This window comes from Schistocerca piceifrons, chromosome X, assembly GCF_021461385.2.
Source record: "Schistocerca piceifrons isolate TAMUIC-IGC-003096 chromosome X, iqSchPice1.1, whole genome shotgun sequence".
In the NCBI taxonomy this organism is placed as follows: Eukaryota; Metazoa; Arthropoda; class Insecta; order Orthoptera; family Acrididae; genus Schistocerca; species Schistocerca piceifrons.
In genome coordinates, this window is record NC_060149.1 from 213,537,775 (window position 1) to 213,551,741 (window position 13,967).

Genomic DNA, 13,967 nt, shown 5'->3' on the forward strand with positions numbered 1-13,967 from the left:
TTTTGCTCAAGATGTAGATCATTTTTTACCCTAGTGTCATAGTTATGATACATGCTGTTCATTTCAAAAAGGGAATGGTTTTTACACAAGAAACACATGAGAGAGAAAATGTACTGAGATACTGCTGTGAGTATTCTCAGTTATTGGAAGAGTTTCCTGCAGGAATGTTTGTAATTGACACCACACAGAATCCTAATGACTCTTTTCTGGGCTATTAGGATTTTGTTTGCCTTTGGCTGGTTTCCCCAGAATATAATTTCATAGGCCATCAGGGCATGAAAATAACCAAAATAGGCAGCTTTCAAAGTATTTAAGTCACTGAAGGAAGCAATCACATGAATAGCATAAATTGCTGAGCTTAGTTTTTTTGTATAGGTAAGGAATGTGTAAGGCCCAATTTAGGTTGCTATTAACAAGTAGACCCAGGAACTTCGTTGACTCCACTCTTGCTAAATTCCCATCATTGTATTTAACATTAATCTCCCCTTCGATAATTTGGCTTGTATGGAATTGAATCAATTGAGTTTTTTTCAAAATTTAGTGATAATCCATTAGAGGTAAACCAGTTAAAGGTCTCTTGAAAAATTTCATTTACAGTGATTTCAAGATCAGTATTTGTTGAATTGTCTACCAGAATCGTCGTGTCATCAGCAAACAAAGTAAATTTTGTCTTAGGCCTTGTACACACTGGAAGGTCATTTATGAAAATAAGGAAAAGTAGAGGACCCAGAATAGAGCCCTGTGGGACTCCACAGTTTATTGTGCTCCAAGAAGAGGACACTGGTTCCCCATTAGTGTCGTTTACCATGACTTTCTGTTTCCGTTCTTTCAAATAGGAGGCAAGCCACATCCCTGCTTCTCCAGTTAACCCATAAAATTCTGCCTATCTCAGAAAAATCTCATGGTTCACGCAATCGAATGCCTTAGAAAGATCACAAAAAATTCCAGTTCAGTCTCTGATTATATCAATCCAGTACCCTGTGATTCTTCCACTGTATTTTGTTCAACAGCATGGTATTAAATCTTCAGGAACGTTAGTTTAATATTTACATGACTTCACTGATAATTATCAGGGATTTACATATATTTATGGTAAGTGTATTATTTACTCTTTAAATTGTTAACATGAATTTTACACTTTGATTCTAGATAATTTGCATGAGGATACATTAATAATATATGCTACATTTTGTTGACAAACGTTTTTGGACAATGATTTCTTGGAAAACTTACTATAAGAAAACAGGGGTGAATGTATACATAGTTATCCAAGTCTTCAGGTCAGCACAGTCAGAGGTACTTTTAAAAGCAAAATATTCCAAATTAGGCTTCTTGATTATTATATATAATTTTTGAGTCAATTTAGCTTACCATATAGCTGGAAATCTAAAATTTAAGATGAAGTTTTTTATTTATGACATGATGTTACTTTCTATTTCCGGTACAGGTATTTTAAATTGCGTAACATGACTCTTTGTGAGACTAAGGCTTAAACTATTTGCTGTAAATGAGTTAGAGGTGCATTCAGCTACAATGTGACTGTGTTTAGGGTGGTTGAGTTTGGGCCCTTCGCATTACTATGCACATGTCATCAAAATACACTCCTGGAAATGGAAAAAAGAACACATTGACACCGGTGTGTCAGACCCACCATACTTGCTCCGGACACTGCGAGAGGGCTGTACAAGCAATGATCACACGCACGGCACAGCGGACACACCAGGAACCGCGGTGTTGGCCGTCGAATGGCGCTAGCTGCGCAGCATTTGTGCACTGCCGCCATCAGTGTCAGCCAGTTTGCCGTGGCATACGGAGCTCCATCGCAGTCTTTAACACTGGTAGCATGCCGCGACAGCATGGACGTGAACCGTATGTGCAGTTGACGGACTTTGAGCGAGGGCGTATAGTGGGCATGCGGGAGGCCGGGTGGACGTACCGCCGAATTGCTCAACACGTGGGGCGTGAGGTCTCCACAGTACATCGATGTTGTCGCCAGTGGTCGGCGGAAGGTGCACGTGCCCGTCGACCTGGGACCGGACCGCAGCGACGCACGGATGCACGCCAAGACCGTAGGATCCTACGCAGTGCCGTAGGGGACCGCACCGCCACTTCCCAGCAAATTAGGGACACTGTTGCTCCTGGGGTATCGGCGAGGACCATTCGCAACCGTCTCCATGAAGCTGGGCTACGGTCCCGCACACCGTTACGCCGTCTTCCACTCACGCCCCAACATTGTGCAGCCCGCCTCCAGTGGTGTCGCGACAGGCGTGAATGGAGGGACGAATGGAGACGTGTCGTCTTCAGCGATGAGAGTCGCTTCTGCGTTGGTGCCAATGATGGTCGTATGTGTGTTTGGCGCCGTGCAGGTGAGCGCCACAATCAGGACTGCATACGACCGAGGCACACAGGGCCAACACCCGGCATCATGATGCGGGGAGCGATCTCCTACACTGGCCGTACACCACTGGTGATCGTCGAGGGGACACTGAATAGTGCACGGTACATCCAAACCGTCATCGAACCCATCGTTCTACCATTCCTAGACCGGCAAGGGAACTTGCTGTTCCAACAGGACAATGCACGTCCGCATGTATCCCGTGCCACCCAACGTGCTCTAGAAGGTGTAAGTCAACTACCCTGGCCAACAAGATCTCCGGATCTGTCCCCCATTGAGCATGTTTGGGACTGGATGAAGCGTCGTCTCACGCGGTCTGCACGTCCAGCACGAACGCTGGTCCAACTGAGGCGCCAGGTGGAAATGGCATGGCAAGCCGTTCCACAGGACTACATCCAGCATCTCTACGATCGTCTCCATGGGAGAATAGCAGCCTGCATTGCTGCGAAAGGTGGATATACACTGTACTAGTGCCGACATTGTGCATGCTCTGTTGCCTGTGTCTATGTGCCTGTGGTTCTGTCAGTGTGATCATGTGATGTATCTGACCCCAGGAATGGGTCAATAAAGTTTCCCCTTCCTGGGACAATGAATTCACGGTGTTCTTATTTCAATTTCCAGGAGTGTATTAGAAAGTAACCATAAGTTGTGCTGCATGTAATGTGGCATAGCAATTAGTACTTCTGGCACCATCAATTATTTGTTATTTTGTATTTATCATTTGTGGGAGGTTAACAAAATTTCTAATGCTTTTAATGTTTACGTATTCTTGAATATTTGATGTTTCTGTAAATAACAGCCGGCCGCGGTGGTCTCGCGGTTCTAGGCGCGCAGTCCGGAACCGTGCGACTGCTACGGTTGCAGGTTCGAATCCTGCCTCGGGCATGGATGTGTGTGATGTCCTTAGGTTATCTAGGTTTAAGTAGTTCTAAGTTCTAGGGGACTGATGACCACAGCTGTTAAGTCCCATAGTGCTCAGAGCCATTTGAACCATTTTGTAAATAACACCCCTCTCTGTCCAGGAGTACATTTTTCTTCCATCTGTACACTGGTGTTCATAACAAATCTGTATTCAGTACTGAGAGTTGTAGATAACCCTGCTTTTGGATTTTGGCAGTCTGAATCATTATATGCTCTTTGTGTCCCTGGAAAGATATTATTTTTAGGGCATTTATTGTTTCTTTGTTCAACATCTTGTTTCCTAAGCAGTGCATTCAGTGTCACTTTTCTCATTGTTATTGATAATCTGATGATCTTCTGTTGTGAGAAGTAATTCCAGGTTCTCTCCTCAGCTACTGTTTGTAATCTACCTCTCCCTCACATAATTTGTTGAATGTCTCAGTCTTTATAGTTAACTCTTTTAATAAGCTCCAAGAGGAGTAAGATTTACAATGAGCCCTTTACTTATCTTCTTTTCTCATAGTTGGTTCCAGTTCTTCACATCTGGGGGCTGATTCTTGAAGCTGAAATTTTGACATTACAGGTTCTCATGGTTCCAATTGATGTAATAAACTTGAAGTGAGGAAATGAGCCAGTAAAGTTTTTTTTTTTTTTCCTAATATATTTTTGGTGTCGATTACTTCTGTAGAGGCAAGAATTCCCATTTTCTCATTTGCTGTAGATTTTGGATGTGGTAATTACTGTCCATCACACAGCTTAAAGAAAGCACAGGTAATAGAAACATCTACATATCTACATATATATACAACAACTCACCTGAGGGTACTTCACAACAATGTTACCTACTTTCTTGCAATTCCACTTGCACTCAGTCCATAGAGAGGGCAAAATTAATGTTTGTATGCATCTCTACATGTCCTAAAATTTCTCATTTTATTCTCATGATGCCTGCAAGAGATATACAATGATGGCTGCAAAATGGTCACACAATCTTCTTCAAAATAATGTTCTCTAAATTTATGCAACTGTGTTTCATGAGAACTATATCCCATTTACCTTCCTCAAGCATTTCTGTTACACTTTCATACGGACCAACTTGCTATGATCCTAGGTTTTGAAGGTATGTGGAACCAGATGTCTATACACAGGTCATGCATTTCCCATAAATTACAGAGAGGACATTTGTTGGCACAAAACTGGCACTTGGTAGTGTCCCAGATGTTCTAAATCAGGTTCAGATCTAGTGCATTTGGTGGCCAAGACAATTCTTGAACACTACCATGCTCCTCAAACCATTGTAATATGATTCTGGGCTTGTAACATAGACAGTCATCCTGCTGGAAGATGCCATCATCATTGGGGGGAGGGGGGGGAGGGGGGGGGGAGATCAAGCAATAAGCCACCAGGATATCTGCAGTAGTATTCACATAGCCCCCAGCTGTCATTGTGCTGTTAATTATTACCGCAAGTTCCATGGAAACCCAGGTGAATGGGTGAATGTTGCCCACAGTCAGCCATAAGGCTTCATTTTTGAAGCACCAGGAGACTAGCAAGTCACACATTTAGCTTTTTTCATTTGTTTCATAGTTTAATTCTTAAATTAATGGTATGGATGGTGTGTGAGCATGTTGTATGCAGATGATGGGGAGCTGGATGCAGTTCATGAGCAGCTGAAGGCACTTATGGTCACAGTCAGCCATCTGCAGGCTGCTGCCTTGGGGCGTAGTGGTGGAAGAGCGTATGGTGAACCACATGGGCACCTCAGCTGTTTTTTCCATGGGCTCTGCTCCTTAGGCACCTTGCAGTGTAGACATAATGGGGAATCTGCACTCACCGTGCACAGAATTGTAGGTTGTAACGCATTGCTTGAGATGGAAAATCAATGTGGTGGCTGGCTATCTGGCCTTGCCCATTCATCCTGTGAGTGGACAGGTGGCTGCCCCTTCAGCAGGTTCCAAGCAGGCACACAAGGGGAGGTATTTACTAGTTATCAAGAGTACCAACATTAGGGACTTTATACAGCTCCTTAGGGAAATAGTATCCAGGTATGGAAAGAAAGCCAATATGCATCTACATCTACATGTACATCTACATCTACATCTACATCTGCATAGATACACTACAAGCTATGATAGAGTGCATGATGGAGAGTACCCTGTACCACTACTAGTCATTTCCTTTCCTGTTGTACTCGCAAATAGAGTGAGGGAAAAATGACTATCTATACATCTCCATATGAGCCTTAATTTCTTGTATCTTATCTTCATGGTCCTCATATACAAAGTACATTGGTGGCAGTAGAATCATTTATCAGTCAGCTTCAGATGATGGCTCTCTAAATTTTTTCAATAGTGTTGCATGAAAAGAAAGTTGCCTCCCCTCCATAGATTACCATGTGAGTTACTGAAGCACCTCCATAACACATGTTGTTCAAACCTACCAGTGACATATCTAGCAGCCCATCCCTGAATTGCTTCAATGTCCTCCTTCAATTCAACCTGATATGGATCCCAAACACTCAAGCAGTATTCAAAAATATGTCTTTACAGATGAACCCCACATTCCCGAAATTCTTCCAATAAATCAAAGTCATTCATTTGCCTTCCCTACCACAGTCCTCACATGCTCATTCCATTTCATATCACTTTGCAATATTATGCCCAGATATTTAAGTGAAGTGACTGTGTCAAGCAGTACACAACTAATGTTTTATCTGAACATTACTGGTTTGGTTTTCCTACTCACCCACATTAACTTACATTTTCCCACGTTGGAAGCTAGCTGCCATTCATCACACCAAATAGAAATTTTGTCTAAGTCATATTGTATCTTCCTACAGTCACTGAACTTCAACACATCACTGTACACCACAGCATCATCAACAAGCAACTGCAGACTGCTGCCCACACTGTCTCCCAAATCAGTTTTGTATATAGAGACCAACGGCAGTACTGTCACACTTCCCTATGGCAATCCTGACAATATCCTAGTCTCTGATGAATGCTCGATGTTGAGGACAATATACTGGGTTCTGTTACTTAAGAAGTCTTCAAGCCACTCTAGTATCTGTGACCTTATTTCATAAGCTCATTCCTTTCTTAACAGCTTTCAGCGGGGTACCATGTCAAATACTTTCAGAAATCTATAAATATTGAATTTGTCTGTCTGCCATTCATCCATAATTTGCAGTGAGAAAAGGGCAAGCTGAGTTATGCATGAGTGATGCTTTCTAAAACCACGTGTCATCAAAGACATAAGCTTCTCAGTCTCAAGAAAGTTTATTATATTCAATCTGAGAATATTTTTGAGGATTTGCTGCAAACTGAAGTTAAGGATATTGGGCTGCAACTTTGTGGGTCTACTCTTTTGCCCTTCTTATATACAGGAGTCACCAGTGCTTTTTTTCCAGTCCCTTGGGACTTTGTGCTGGGCGAAAAATTCATGGTAAATGGAAGCTAGGTAAGAGGCCAATGCCATAGAGTACTCTTTGTAAAACCAACTTTTCATCCATATGGGAGTCTGTCCAATGGTCAAATGATGGTATCTTTGTATGATTCTCCTATGCGAATGATTTCTTGAATGTGAAATTCAAAACTTCAGCATTTGATTTACTATCTTCAACTGCCACACCAGGCTGGTCAGCATGGGACTGAATGAAAGCAACATGTTTATTTATTTTATGTGGGACCAGAATTTTCTTGGGTTATCTGTTAGATCTTTTATTAATGTATGACAGTGCTAGTTGTTGTATGCTTCATGCATAGATATTTTCACAGGTGCACAAATCTGTACTAACCATTGCTTGTTGTCATTTGTGCATTCTATTTTGAACAGAGAGTGCAACAGCCTCTGCTTCCCCAGCATCTTCTGAATTTTGATATTAAACTATGGCATGTCTTTTCCATCCTTTGTCCACTTACTTGGCAGATAACTCTCCAGATCACAATTTACAGTGTGCTTCAACTTTGACCGTCCATCTTATTAGAATTAAGTGACATCAGTTCACTCTCTGAGTGAGATGCTAACAACTGCTTATCTGCTCTACCTGGGCCAAAACACTCTCCTAGTCTTCTTGACTGATTTATTAACTTTTGTGACTATACTTGCTATAATGACATCATGATCTCTAATCCCCATTTCTATACTGAAATTGTCAATAAGATCTGGCCTGTTTGTAGCCACAAGGTCTAAGATACAGGGTGTTTCAAAAATGACCGGTATATTTGAAACGGCAATAAAAACTAAATGAGCAGCGATAGAAATACACCGTTTGTTGCAATATGCTTGGGACAACAGTACATTTTCAGGCAGACAAACTTTCGAAATTACAGTAGTTACAATTTTCAACAACAGATGGTGCTGCGGTCTGGGAAACTCTATAGTACAATATTTTCCACATATCCACCATGCGTAGCAATAATATGGCGTAGTCTCTGAATGAAATTACCCGAAACCTTTGACAACGTGTCTGGCGGAATGGCTTCACATGCAGATGAGATGTACTGCTTCAGCTGTTCAATTGTTTCTGGATTCTGGCGGTACACCTGGTCTTTCAAGTGTCCCCACAGAAAGAAGTCACAGGGGTTCATGTCTGCCTCCTGTATGTTTCGGATAGCCCAAAGCAATCACACGATCATCGAAATATTCATTCAGGAAATTAAAGACGTCAGCCGTGTGATGTGGCCAGGCACCATCTTGCATAAACCACGAGGTGTTCACAGTGTCATCAAATTCACGAAGAATGTCCAGATAGCGTGATGCAGTAATCGTTTCGGATCTGAAAAATGGGCCAATGATTCCTTTGGAAGAAATGGCGGCCCAGACCAGTACTTTTTGAGGATGCAGGGACGATGGGACTGCAACATGGGGCTTTTCGGTTCCCCATATGCGCCAGTTCTGTTTATTGACGAAGCCATCCAGGTAAAAATAAGCTTCGTCAGTAAACCAAATGCTGCCCACATGCATATCGCCATCATCAATCCTGTGCACTATATCGTTAGCAAATGTCTCTTGTGCAGCAATGGTAATAGCGCTGAGGGGTTGCTGCATTTGAATTTTGTATGGATAGAGGTGTAAACTCTGGTGCATGAGACGATACGTGGACGTTGGCGTCATTTGGACCGCAGCTGCAACACGGCGAACGGAAACCCGAGGCCGCTGTTGGATCACCTGCTGCACTAGCTGCGCGTTGCCCTCTGTGGTTGCCGTACGCGGTCGCCCTACCTTTCCAGCACGTTCATCCGTCACATTCCCAGTCCGTTGAAATTTTTCAAACAGATCCTTTATTGTATCGCTTTTCGGTCCTTTGGTTACATTAAACCTCCGTTGAAAACTTCGTTGTGTTGCAACAACACTGTGTTCTGGGTGGTGGAATTCCAACACCAGAAAAATCCTCTGTTCTAAGGAATAAACCATGTTGTCTACAGCACACTTGCACGTTGTGAACAGCACACGCTTACAGCAGAAAGACGACGTGCAGAATGGCGCACCCACAGACTGCGTTGTCTTCTATATCTTTCACATCACTTGCAGCGCCATCTGTTGTTGAAAATTGTAACTACTGTAATTTCGAATGTTTGTCCGCCTGAAAATGTACTGTTGTCCCAAGCATATTGCAACAAATGGTGTATTTCTATCCCTGCTCGTTTAGTTTTTATTGCCGTTTCAAATATACCGGTCATTTTTGAAACACCCTGTATTTCCATTGAATGTGGGCTGCCAAGGTAGTTGCTCATGACAGGTTTCAAAAAATGTGTTCAAATGTTTTTTGTATGGCTGTCTGTCTCTACCCCCCTGCAATGAATGCATAGACATCCCAATCTATGTGGTATGTTAAAGTTGCCTCCAACTAGTATTGCATGATCTGGGTATTTACACACTGCTGACTGTAGACTTTCTCTTAATGACTCTAGAACTGTCACAGCGAAATTGGGTGGCCAGTAAAAAACATCCAGCAATTAACTTTGTTTCACCTACACCTGTTATATGTGACCACATACCTTCACTGTTGCACTGGACTACAATCTAAATAGAGACAGTGTTTTTGTCAACTACAATGAACACTCCCCCTTCTACAGGCTCTTTCTGATACACATTCCATGACTCAATATGTCTGATGGGGGATCTCATCAGTAATGTGGAGGTGGCTCTGCCTGAGGCTATCAAGCATGGAGGGTGTAGTTGTCCACAAGTTGTGCCTCACATCAGCATCAGTGTTCTGTCACTAAGGCTCTGAGGCCATCCTCACAAGGGAATGGTCCAACATATCAAAACGTGCCCTGAATTTATTTATACAGGAAGAATACCCCTAAGAATACCTCCTAAGATGCACTGGAAGTAGTTTTTGAAAAATGTTGAAAATTGCAAATTTGTAGCTCTCCAGGTGGCTGGAGCAATGTACACCCTTACTGGAGCTGTAGCATGCTGCAAATGCACAACGTGGCAGATGCATGTCATTGGTTGATGGAAAATCGATACTTGTGTCCTGGTTGGACCTACCAGTAACGAATCTATCAGCATGTCTCTGAATTGCTTTGATGCCTTCTTTTAATCTTTAATCCAACCTGATGTGGATCCCAAACATTTGAGCAGTACACAGGAATGGGTCACATCAGTGTTGTCTATGCTGTCTCCTTTATAAATGAGCTACAGTTTCCCAAAATTCTCTCCATAAAATGAAGTCAAGCATTTACCTTTACAACTGCCAACTTGATGTACTCACTCCATTTCATATCACTTTGCAACATCATGCCTAATAATTTAACTAATGTGTCTGTGTCAAGCAGCACTTTATTATGGTTTAGATGCTTCAAATCCATACATCACCCTGGATATTTGTGCCATGTGGCACTATGTGGTGCTGCACTCTCTTGTCATCACTGATCATGCACTTGGCAGGAAAACACGGTACAAAACACTGTTGAAAGCAGTTATTCATGTAGCGAAAATGACTAATTTCAAAAATTTTGAAAAAAAAAGAAACTTTCAGTGCAAGTTAGCAGCTAAAATTTTGACAGTGCATTTCTTTTGTTGTATTCTTGCTGCATAAAAATTTCATGGTGGGTTTCAACATGTTGGACTGGACCAGTCCCTTGTTACTTCATATGGGTGGCTGGTGGAAGTGGTGAAGAGGCTAGCTTCATGCACAGAGTGCAAGCAAAACTTATAATTTGCAACATCATTCCTAGAATTGATTGGGCCATTTCTTTTGGAACCAAGTGGATGGTCTAAGGCTCCATCGATTCCGTGATGGTCTTGGCTGCAGATTTCTTGACTTTTGTACAGGATGAAGAGTTGTAGGACCCCCCTTAGTAGGTCAGGGGTGCACTACACAAAGGAAGTAACTACTTGGTTAGCAGACTACTTGTGGAGTGCACGTGGATGTTTTTTAGGCTGCATGGTAATTTGAGGGCCTCTGATGAACATTCACCAATTGATACATTGAGGGTGAAATTAGATTGTGCACAAAGAAGAGATACCTTGACAGTCATAATTTTAACAGTAAATGGTTGAACTATTCGTAATCAAGTTCCTGAACTTACTACCCTCCAGGAAAGTAGTCACATTATTCTCAGAACTGTGAGGTGCCTGAAACCCAAAGTAGAGAGAACTGTAATATTTATTAAGACATGGAACATTTATCAAACTGACAAATTAGATGATATAGGAGGGGCAGTGTTCATTGCTGTCAACAAAAATATGGTTTCTATTGAGGTCAAATTTTAGTCTGACTGTGAAGTTATGTGTACATGAGTAGATGACGTAGGTAAAATGAAGTTAATTATTGGATGTTTTTACCAGGCATCTGTTCTGCTGTAACATTTTTAGAATCATTCACTCCTTTTCTGTTCCAAATTCTATGAACTTGAAACTATACACTTTAATCATATCAATAAATCCTGCTGATTCACAGGATTCATTTATGACATTTATGTTGGAATCAACAACTGATATAATATTTTTTTGTAACTATGGAAAATCTGTTTGTCAGAAGGGCCATCCACTATTTCCCTTATTCCATTTTTGGAGGAAGCAGATAGTTTCATCCTTATTTTTGATTGGATATTTAGATGGTTCATAGCTTGTACTTGCCACTTATCATTTTAAAGATGTTACACAAAACAGTTTTGATGAACTCTGTTGGCAAAGCCTCTTGTAAATATATTCGAAATTTTTTACAAGACAGACTAGAATGAAAAATGTTTGCTACTTTAAGTTGTTCAGCATTCAAAATATTTTCAATTGCAATGTATCGCCGGCCGCGGTGGTCTAGCGGTTTTAGGCGCTCAGTCCGTAACCGCGCGACTGCTCCGGTCGCAGGTTCAAATCCTGCCTCGGGCATGGATGTGTGTGATGTCCTTAGGTTAGTTAGGTTTAAGTAGTTCTAAGTTCTAGGGGACTGATGACCACAGATGTTAAGTCCCATAGTGCTCAGAGCCATTTTTGCAATGTATCACAGTTTATCCATAATCCTAATGACTGAAGTGCCATTACATTCTTCCCTACTTGAATTCAATGTGGTTTCAAAAATGTCTCAAATGAACACTGCAATGGGACATATTCCTCTAACATTACTTTTCCTCAACAGTAGTTGTTGATATCAGTATTATTTTTTGAATTTTGGATGGGTCAATATTATCTCAACTGCTTTTCTGAAAATTTTCATATAATTTTCTGCATAATATATTATATTTCAAGCTAAACTTTATGAAAAGGAATTACTTTATTTTTGATTTTGCAATTGATGACTGCTAGCTCCGAATGTAGAGTTAAGTTATTTTTTTTAGAATCATTTGAAATTATAAATTAGTTGGCACGCTTAAAATTTCTGTTATTAACTATGCAATCTAGTACTGTTCACTATGTTTACTTGGATTCATTTATGAAATAATAACTGAAATTGATAGAAATTCATTTGTCAAGAAAAAACTATAAACCCTTTGGAATATGGTTATTACTGCAGAGTGAAGTAGTAGTGAGCATGCAATAGATGTGATGGGACGTATTTTTGTATTTTGGGCAAACAATGTAATTTTGACTTTGTTACAGTGAAAATTCTGAAGACTGTATGATATACTAATATGTGACAAAATATATTAACATAACAACAAAAATTCTGCAAAAACAATCTTCAAATTTATTTAGATCAATTCAACCATGAGTACCTAAAATGTAAGAATTTCAGCTTCAAGAACCAGACCCCTAGGCAAGAAGAGCTGGACCCAACTCTACAAGAAAAGCTAAGTAAATTAGAAAGGTTATTGTAATCTTCACTCCTCTCAAATTTTTCAGAAAAGGCTTTGCTTATTGCGGACAGCAACTGGAGTTAGTAAGGAGGGGGGAGAGTACAACACTTCTTTCATTCTATATGCAAGGTCCTAACCCCCAATCCTTGTCTCTGTGAGTGTGTGCTCCATGAACTGAATTGGTTAACATAATTTTTTGATGTGCTTACTATATTCATTCAGAGTTAATTGAAAATACTTCATAAAATATATATGGACTATTCTACGAGACATTTCTTTTACTCTATCTTCCAGAAGTTCACATAATATGTTGAAACTATGTTTAAATTAATTTTGATTGCTTTGAATTTATTAGTAATTAATTCAAAAACAAGTACAATAATTTTGGAAAAATTTGCTATTGGACTGAAGAGCATGAAGGGGTACTGCCTATAAATTCTGTACCCAAACAGCAATAAACTTCTCTTTTCAGGTTACTGTTGACATTCCATATGCCTCTCCACCACAAGGAATGAAATATTTTACTGTAATAGGACCTCACATTGACTGCATGGATGAGCAATACCTGGTAAGGACTTTTTGAATATGTTTCATCAACAATTAACAATCTTAAATGCTGATTGTTGATTACATTGGTACTTTGGCGGAAATATCCAGTAACAAGTTCCATTAAGTTTCGGGTGTGCAGCTGCAAGAAATCTCCTTCTTCTTCTAATATTTCGGCTGTAAAACGTTCAGCCATCTTCAGAGTGAGCCTCAAGACTGCCGCTCCAGTGCTTGCTTCGTCCCTTTATACTGTTGTACCGTGCGACTGCGCATGTGGCCACAGATGCAAATGTGCCAGAGCCGTTGGTCAGCAGCAGAGACGTGCATAATGCGCGAGTTGTATCTATGACTCCGCAGTTGATCTTTGTTGGCATATCGATATATCATTGTGAGCTGCACTGTGACGACGTCTTTGCGAGTTTATTACAGCAAGTGCCAGATTCCAGGATTTATCAAGATTGAAACCACTGTCTCTATTAATTAAGTTCATCGTCAAGCAAATTTCAATTGCCTCCTTTACTATCGAGTCCCAAAATGACGATGTAGTTGCCAAAATTTCGACGTTGTCATACAACATACTGTGACAATTATCAATACAGTGCCCTGCCACGGCCGACTTGTTAGGTTGTAAAAGTCGTGTGTACCTCTGGTGTTCTGTACATCTTTCTTGGACAGTACGAGTTGTTTGTCCAATGTAAGAAAGGCCACATTCATAGTGAATTTTGTAAACTCCAGATTTTTGGAGCAGCAAATCATCTTTGACGGAGCCCACGATTGCAGCTGCCTTAGGTGGAGGACGAAAAATCACTTTTATTTTGTGTCTGTCGAGAATGCATTCTATTTTTGATGAGAGGCTACCCACATATGGCAGGAAGGCCATC

The 13,967-nt window shown here is 40.9% G+C and overlaps 1 protein-coding gene across 2 annotated transcripts in view; it reads left to right on the forward strand.

Moving 5' to 3' along the window:
• LOC124722101 (arrestin domain-containing protein 2-like) overlaps positions 1-13,967 on the forward strand; it is a 219,647-nt gene that overhangs the window by 119,243 nt on the left and 86,437 nt on the right. For both annotated transcript variants that reach the window (XM_047247298.1, XM_047247299.1), the window contains exon 6: positions 13,013-13,108. In XM_047247298.1, the coding sequence (XP_047103254.1) occupies positions 13,013-13,108 (96 nt within the window). The remainder of the gene's footprint in view (positions 1-13,012; positions 13,109-13,967) is intronic.